This window comes from Notamacropus eugenii, assembly GCF_028372415.1.
Source record: "Notamacropus eugenii isolate mMacEug1 chromosome 2 unlocalized genomic scaffold, mMacEug1.pri_v2 SUPER_2_unloc_1, whole genome shotgun sequence".
In the NCBI taxonomy this organism is placed as follows: domain Eukaryota; kingdom Metazoa; phylum Chordata; class Mammalia; order Diprotodontia; family Macropodidae; genus Notamacropus; species Notamacropus eugenii.
Genome location: NW_027325092.1, coordinates 1,234,570 through 1,242,902, shown reverse-complemented (window position 1 = coordinate 1,242,902; position 8,333 = coordinate 1,234,570). Strand labels below are relative to the sequence as shown.

The 8,333-nt window shown below is 37.3% G+C and overlaps 1 protein-coding gene across 1 annotated transcript; it reads right to left on the bottom strand.

The window, feature by feature from the left end:
- Positions 1-1,148: 1,148 nt before the first annotated feature.
- On the bottom strand, positions 1,149-2,069 carry LOC140516890 (putative olfactory receptor 2B8). The gene has a single exon (XM_072627743.1). The coding sequence runs from the start codon at positions 2,067-2,069 to the stop codon at positions 1,149-1,151; it is 921 nt and encodes a 306-aa protein (XP_072483844.1).
- Positions 2,070-8,333: the final 6,264 nt, after the last annotated feature.

Sequence of the window (8,333 nt, the reverse complement as noted above, 5' to 3'; positions counted from 1 at the left end):
ATAAATTTAGTCTTCAAAAGTGTTTTAAAACAAAATGACAAATATTATTTTTCTAATTTTACCTATGAGTAAACTGAGCTACTTGATTCTGACTTTGAGCAGTTTCACAGCTAATTATTCTAGCAAGTGGAATCTCCTGACTCTGAGTTTTTGTCATTCTATATTTTGATTTTTGTAGTGGATGTAATTGTCTTGAATGGAACGGAAAAGCAGAAAAATTTTCATCATGGAGAATATTTCTTAAAATACAATGCAACCAACATTTTATTAAGAATAGATTAGAATGAAGAATATTATAATTGGAAAGAAATGTTGGGGTTGGTTGTACATGAAAGAAAGAAAAGCAAAAAAGAATAAAGGAAAGAAGGAAGGGAATAAGAAAGGAAGAAAAGAGAAAGAAAGAGAGAAAGAATGAAAGAAGTGAGGAATGGGAAAAGAAAGAAGAAGGAAGAGAAGAAAGGAGAAAGGAAAATGAAAAGGAGGGAAAAAGAGAGGGAGAGAGACAGACAAAGTAGGTATTATAATTACCAAGAAAGTAATCCCTGCCTTTAAGGAGCTTGTATTATAATGGGATGCCGAAAAAACAGAAGATGGTACCTATCTCAGGGGTTGTGGAGAGGGCACAGTGAGGACCTTGTAGACAATGACAATGACAAGGGTATCTAACTCCTGCAAGATTAGGCAAAGGAACTCTTACCAGAATGGGTGGATCTGGGAGAAAAATCCAAATTTCTTGGATAAAAAAGCTAAATTCTTCCTTTTTTGCCTTCAGATAGCACATCAGTCACCAAGAATCAATTACTGGAGCCCAGGAAAGAAAGAAATTTCTTTCTTGGTCACCATAGAGAAAACCAAATTCTCCATCTATGACTAAATTCATTTAAAAACTCTCTTTTACACCTGTTGATGACACTTTGATGTCTCTTAATCAAAAGATTGGAAGGATACTTATTAGCAATTGAGGTTTTATGTCATATTCAGTGCCTTTTAGGTAAACATTCAAGTTTATCTTAAAGAAGCAACGCAATTCCCCAATTGAATGGAAATAAAATCAGAACAGACCTGCCTTTGTTTGGTAGTCTAGAGACGTACAGAAATGTATAACAAAGTACTGACAAAAGGGTTTATGTTTGTCCAGGAGATTGGTTTTAAAACAGCAACCTTCTCACACCCCCCTTAACGTCTTTGTTCCTCAAGGTGTATATTATGGGGTTGAAAGTGGGGGTGACCACAGTGTAGAAAAGGGTAAGGAACTTGCTCTGATTCTGAGTATATTTATTCTTGGGCTGGATGTAGACAATGATTATGGCTCCAAAAAACAAGGTTACTACCAACAAATGAGAAGCACAAGTCCCCCAAATCTTCCGCCGCCCTCCAGTTGACTTTATCCTCATTGTGGTTCTAGCTATGCATCCATAGGAGACCAGGATAAAGCCCAGGGGCATCATAACATAAAGGATACTGGCTATGCAAAGCTCAGTCTCCAAGAAGGTTGTGTCAACAGCAGCAATTTTAATCAAAGCTGGCTCCTCACACATAAAATCATCCACCCTGTGGTGACTGCAGAGAGGCAATTGGAAAATCAATATTGACTGAACCAAGGACTCTATGAAGCCACTGACCCAAATCATAGCTGCCAGTTGTTTGAGAAGCCTTGGGTGCATGATAATGGCATAGTGAAGGGGCCGGCAGATGGCAAGGTAGCGATCATAAGCCATTACAGTCAGGAGAACACACTCAGTGGAACCTAACCCCAGAGAAATAAACAACTGAATCACACAACCAGTGTAAGTGATGCTCTTATCAGGACCGGCAAAGTTCCATAGCATCTGGGGGATAATGCTGGTGGTGAAACAGAGATCCAGGAAGGAAAGGTTGGAGAGGAAAAAATACATGGGGGTGTGGAGTTTAGGGTCCAGGTAAGAGACCAGGATGATGGTTGTGTTCCCCACCAGGGTCAAGATATAAAAGACGGAGATGATAAAAAGGAGGACCATTTCCAATTGGAACTGGTCAGAGAAACCCAGTAGGATGAAGCCTGTTGGACTGCTCTCATTGGTCCATTCCATTGTTTCTTAACTGCGAGTTTCCTCCCATTCGGTATTCCCATGTGTCATCCTGTGGGAAGAATGCTAGAAAACTTCAGTGATAGGTAATAAGTACACACTTATGTTAATGGAATAATAGCTAAATAAGGAGGTAGGTGATTAGAAATCAAGATTATGTGCATAGTCACCAAAGGAGATCGAAACTATTTTTAAATGATCACTAAATGGATAGAATGCAGAGAGCTGTGAGGCAGAGTGAGATGGATAGAAAGAGCTATCTAGGCAAAGGAAACAACTCAATTCAAGAAACTTTTCTTCATTAAACACTTTCTATATCTTTAAGAAGGAAGGATGAAAGAGAGAAGCAAGGGAGGGAAAGTACTGTAGCATGAAATGCTAGATGAAATCACATAACATATACAAAATGAAAGTTACAGTGAGATACTTAGGGATAGAGACTAAGCCTGTCGTTTCTTTGGTAATCCAGAGTACAGAAATTCCCCCAACCAGTATACGTCACCATGTTCTTTACAACTTAAAAAACAGTCTAGAACCTTAGAGACTAAATGACTTGATACCGACCACTGAACCAATATGTGTCAGAAGCAGCACATCAAACTAAATCTTCCTGGTTTTGAAGCTAGGCTATCTAGTAAGTCATAGCTAACTCAGGAAATTGACATGTTTATCACAAGATATATTCATAAAAAAAGCAAGACTCATTATTAGTTATGCAGGGATTGCTAAAGAAAGAAATTAGTGTAAAAATTTATAAAGAAATAGAGTCACAAAGAGATAGAGAGAAATAGAGGAAAAAATAAGATGGTCATAGACAAAGTCATTGCAATCATTATCACTATTATTACTAAAATCACAGTCTCTCAAGGGTGGACGATATATAGAAATAATTTAATATAACTTATACGTGAAAAAGGAAACTTCCAAATATATACCCAGTAAATCCTTTACACATACACCCAACATCCACTTGAAAACTCTGAGGAATGAGAAACCCCCTGAGGTTAGTCATTCCACTACTGAATGATTCTAATTGCTTCCAAGTTTTTTTTCTTCTTCTTGGAAACCTTTGCAGTTTCCTGTCATTGCTTTCAGTTCTCTAGATTGGGAAGATTAAGTCTTATCTCTCTTCTAAATGACATCTCTCTTGATATTGGAGGAAGTTACACTGCCCCCTAACATCAGTTTTCTAAGCCGAAATCCACTGTTTCTCAAATTATTCTCTCATGAAATGATTTCGATTCTGCTTACCCTCTAGTCAGCTTTCTCTGGGCATCTATTAATCCATTAATTTCTTCCCTATAATGTAAGCCTAGAACTGAATTCAGCATTCTAGGAATGTTCTGAACAAGGTAGAGTGTAGTGGGAAGGAAGGAAGGAAGGAAGGAAGGAAGGAAGGAAGGAAGGAAGGAAGGAAGGAAGGAAGAAAGGAAGGAAGGAAGGAAGGAAGGAAGGAAGGAAGGAAGGAAGGAAGGAAGGAAGGAAGGAAGGAAGGAAGGAAAGAATGAGGGAAGAAAGAAAGGAGAAAGGGACCTCATTTTATAAAATGAATTTGTTGACAAAATTTGATAATTCTGATGCTTACACTTCTGTAACATTTTATCTTTACAAATGCATTTATGTACATGGAATTTATTTAAAATAAATTGAAAGAATGAAAAGCCAAACTTATTCTGATCATCTGAAAATAAGTTACTTTCTATGAAGCATAATAAGTGCAAAAAGTGTAAATGAGACATAATCAGTCACGCTGTTCTGATCTACTTCTCCCCTCTGTGTTCCTCTCTTTAACCAGACATAACTCCCAAACTCTCTTCTCTATCAAGAAACAATTTCGAAGAGTCATAGATCCAAAGAATTTCTGAACTGGAATTGATCTCAGATATTACACATTTTATAGATGAGGAAACAGAATTCGAAAGCGATTATGTAATATCTGCAGTTCCATATCTCATTTCATTGCAATATATCCAGTATAACCTTCTTTTCCCTTCACGATTTTTGTCAGGACTATAAATATTCAGTGTAACTCTCCTGGACAAAACTCTGGTATTATACTGACTCTTCCCTCTCCACTTCTTACACCAACTCATTTCCTAAGTCTTGTCCATTCCGTCGCAATAAAATCTACCATATCTCTTTCATATTCTCACAGCCTCAACCAAAGTGAAGGCGTTTAACGTTATCTTTTTGATCTATCACTAAGAGTATTTAGCATAGTCTTGCATTTTCTCTCTCCATCTTCAATTCATCCTGTACATACTGCCACAATAAACATCTTGACTCATAAATCCAGCAATTTCCCTCTTCTACTGAAAATCTCAGGTAAGAAATGATGCAAGCTCATTGAACTACTGTAATGAATGGTCAGAGAGTTTAGAATAGACTTGCAAAGGTTTCTGTGTGTTGCCTTAACATTTAAGTACCTCCAAAAATTCTATGGTTAGCAATTTACCGAATCAAGACTATTCTCCCACATCACTACATGCCTTATATTTTACTTTCTCCAAACCATTGTTTACACTGTTTTTTAATTTGAAAATGCCTTCTTCTACCTTTAACCTTTAAATTTCTACTTGTCCTTTATATCGCAATACCAATACTAAACTACATCTTCGTTAAAGTAAGGAATGGTTTCATCCAGTTCTTAGAACCCTTATGGAACCTATTCCAGCACTCTGCATAAAGAAGATACTTAACAAGTGTATACTGATGTAAAATGAAATGTCATAAAATCCAAGATGGAGGACCAACTCTTTAATTACAGCTTTGATGAAAAAATATGAGGACTGTAGTAGATGGGAAGGTCCATATAAGTGAGTCAGGAGTGTGGAGTGTCACACAACAAACAACATCATCATAGGATGCATCAGAAGCATAGCTTCTGAAAACAAAGAAATGATTTGGTGTTCCTCTTGTATTTTGTCCTGATCATATGACATCAAGAGTATTACATTAGGTTCTGGGCACTAATGTTTAGAATGAACATCATTAATATAGACAGCAACCAGAGAATAACAACTAGAATGTTAGAGGGCCCTGAGACCACATCATCCAAATATTGGTTTACAGAATTTAGAATGTTGATGCTCGATAAAAGAAGGCTCAGCGATGAACAGAATGAATTTCAGAATTTAAAGGGATCATCACTTGGGTGATGGTTTCAAATTATTGTTTGATTGCACAAGACAGGTATTCCTTCCGAGCTTGTGAAGTTTTCACTTCACTTTAAAACCAATTAAAGAGAATTTTCTCAAAAAAAAAGCAGTGATAAAATGCAAGCTCTTTTTATAAATGCAAGCTTTTTATAAAAGCTCAATGAGAACTGACCATAAGAAAACACATATACATGTAGTTGTTGTGATGCCACAGGCCCACATTACCAATTATTATCATGTTATTATGGTCTACAGTTTGGTCTCCCTGACAGAAGTCTCTCCCTACTTCAGCCTATGCTCTACTCAGCTTTCAAACTGATCTTCCTAAAGTGCAGATCTAACCATGTCTCCCATACCCACATGCATTAAACTTCCCTGGCTTCCCATTACCTCAAGGATCAAATATAAAATCCTGTTTGACATTCAGAACCATTTGCAATGTGACTCCCTCCTATGTTTTCAGTCTTTTTATGCCTTTGGTGTCGCTCAGTCAATCAGTCATGCTCGACTCCTTGTTACACAATGGATGTTGTTCAGGGAGTTTTCTTGGCAAAAATTTGCCAAGAAAGTGATTTGTCATTTCCTTCTCCACTGTGTCCCCATTTTACAGGTGAGAAACTGAGGTAAAAAGAGAATATTTGACTAGGCCAGGATCGAATAGCTAGTAAGTATTTGACACCAGAGTTGAATTCAGATCTTCCTAACTCCAGATCCTGTTCTCTACCCACTGTGCCACCCAGCTGCCCTTCTTATACCTCATTGAACTCTGTGAACTCTGTAATCCAATGAAACTAGCCTCCTTGAGATTTCTAAAACAAAACCATCCATTTCATAACTACATTGATTTTCACCAGATGTCTCTCATGCTTGGAATCGCTCATTTCTAATCTCTTCTTGTATAAGAAATCTTTTCCATTTGCCCCTAAGTGTTAGGCCTTCCCTCTATCGCTTATGTTCAACTCATCCCGTTCATAACTAGTTTATACATAATTGTGTTGGCTTATCTCTCTCATTAAACCATGAACTTTTTGAGAGCTGTTTTTGTATCCCAAGGGTTTAGCACAGTGCTTGGCACATTGCTGTTTAGTTGTTCAGCTGTGCCCAACTCTTTGTGACCTCATGGATACTGTCCACAGATTTTCTTGATAAAGTTATTGGAGTTTGCAATTTCCTTTTCCAGTGTGTACCCATTTGAAAGATGTGAAACTGAGGCAAATAGTCCAGGGTCACACAGCTAATGTCTGAGGGCAGATATTACCTTCCTGATTACAGACCTCATGCATTATCCATGGCACTATCTAGCTTCACTACCTTGAATTTAATAGTCACTTAAAAATTCTTGTTGAATGATACACATTGATTTTTGTATTTTTCTCACCGATTCTCCAAGAAGAAGAAAAACCTATCCCTCAAGTCAGTAGACATTAGATAGTCTTGACTGCTGGAACATATTGCAGTTTCATTAAGGCACTGGTACTTTCTCTTAGTAATTAGGGATCTAGGATCCAAGGCCTGTGGGAAACTCTTGCTGAGTCTAACAGCTGATACCTTTTCTTGTGTATTACTCCAACAATGTTCATTTCATTCCATTAGAATTTGTCTCTCCCACAATAATTTCCTTCACCTCTCACTTAAAACTAAAGTTCTAATTGACTCGTCCAGCAGGCTCTCACATGATTAGCAAGTGGTTTAGGATTCATGGAATAAGCTTGGTATGTGTGTTGTACTTGATGGCATAACAGCTGGAAAGCTGTTCAACTTTAGATCATTAAATCATGACAGTTTGGTCCATGAAAAGATTCACATGTACTTCTCCCTGGAGGCAAAGTGGCTCATGCATTAACCTCTTTTGGGGCATGCTCTTTTGAAATAACTTTATTCCATCATTCCTAGTTTTTGTCTATATTGAAGTCAGTAATGTCTCAGTCTACCTTAGTCAATAAGGTTACCAAGTTTCAGTTTTTTGGCTTTTGTTTCTTTTTTTCATGGTTAATGGAAGGGGATATATTAAGAGTCTATACACGTGAAGGTATAAATAAGGAAAGTCACTGTTGTATAAAAGTGATGACTGTGTCTGACTGTAGGTATATACACACACACACACACACGCACGCATGCACATTTGGAGTGCTCTAGACAACTGATTTTTATACTTAATGAGCAATAGTCAACTTCATCTTCCTTCATGTTGCCCTCCCAACTTATCTCATATTGGAAGTCAGGAGACAGAAGGATAAAATTTCACATGTGGAAGGGAGCATTGAGAGGTAGTCAATATTCATCTAAAACATCAATACCATTGAAAACATCTTCTACAAGTAATCAGTTTCATTTCACTCTCTCATCCTTCTTAATATCAAAATGACACAATATATCTACCTTCCTGGGAAAGCTCCAACGACAATTACTGTAGGCAGGAGACAAAAATATATCCCTTGTACACCCTCTGGTTACATTTCCAGTGACAATACAGGCACCTGAACAGTTGCTATGGGAAAGAAAAACTAAAATACCTGTAAATTGCTACTTAAATTTGCTCAATGAAAACCTTAAGTCTTGGTTGTTTTGCTAAGGCCTCTGGAGACTCCCTCTGAAAGAACTCCTTTGTACTACCTTGGGAGAAATACCTCTGATGAAACAGAAGCAGCAGGGACTTCTGTCTTTGTCTTTGTGGACAAATAATGATCTTTTACTTTGCTATAGAACACTATCACCTTATCAAAAACTGAAGGAATGATTATGGTCAAGGAGAAGTTGAACATTACTTTCACTTACATCCTCAAAAATTAAAAGCAGTGAGGAGCATTTTCTTTTTTCTTTTTTTATCCAAACCTGTGATTTCACTGGTGTATGGAACTTCTGGTGAGGAAACTTTCTCCACCAGTATAGACTGGTCACTGTTTTGTGAATTATGTAGAGTCACTGAGAGGTAAAGTGACTTGTCCAGGGTCTTCTACACAGTATGTGTAAAAGATAGACTTCAACCTAGATCGAAATCCATTTCACAACGTATTAGGACATGTCCCCTTAGATACTTTTACAAATGGACTTTTATTTCCTTTAAAGATATCACCTAAAACATTCAAAATACCTAAATTACTGATAGTAG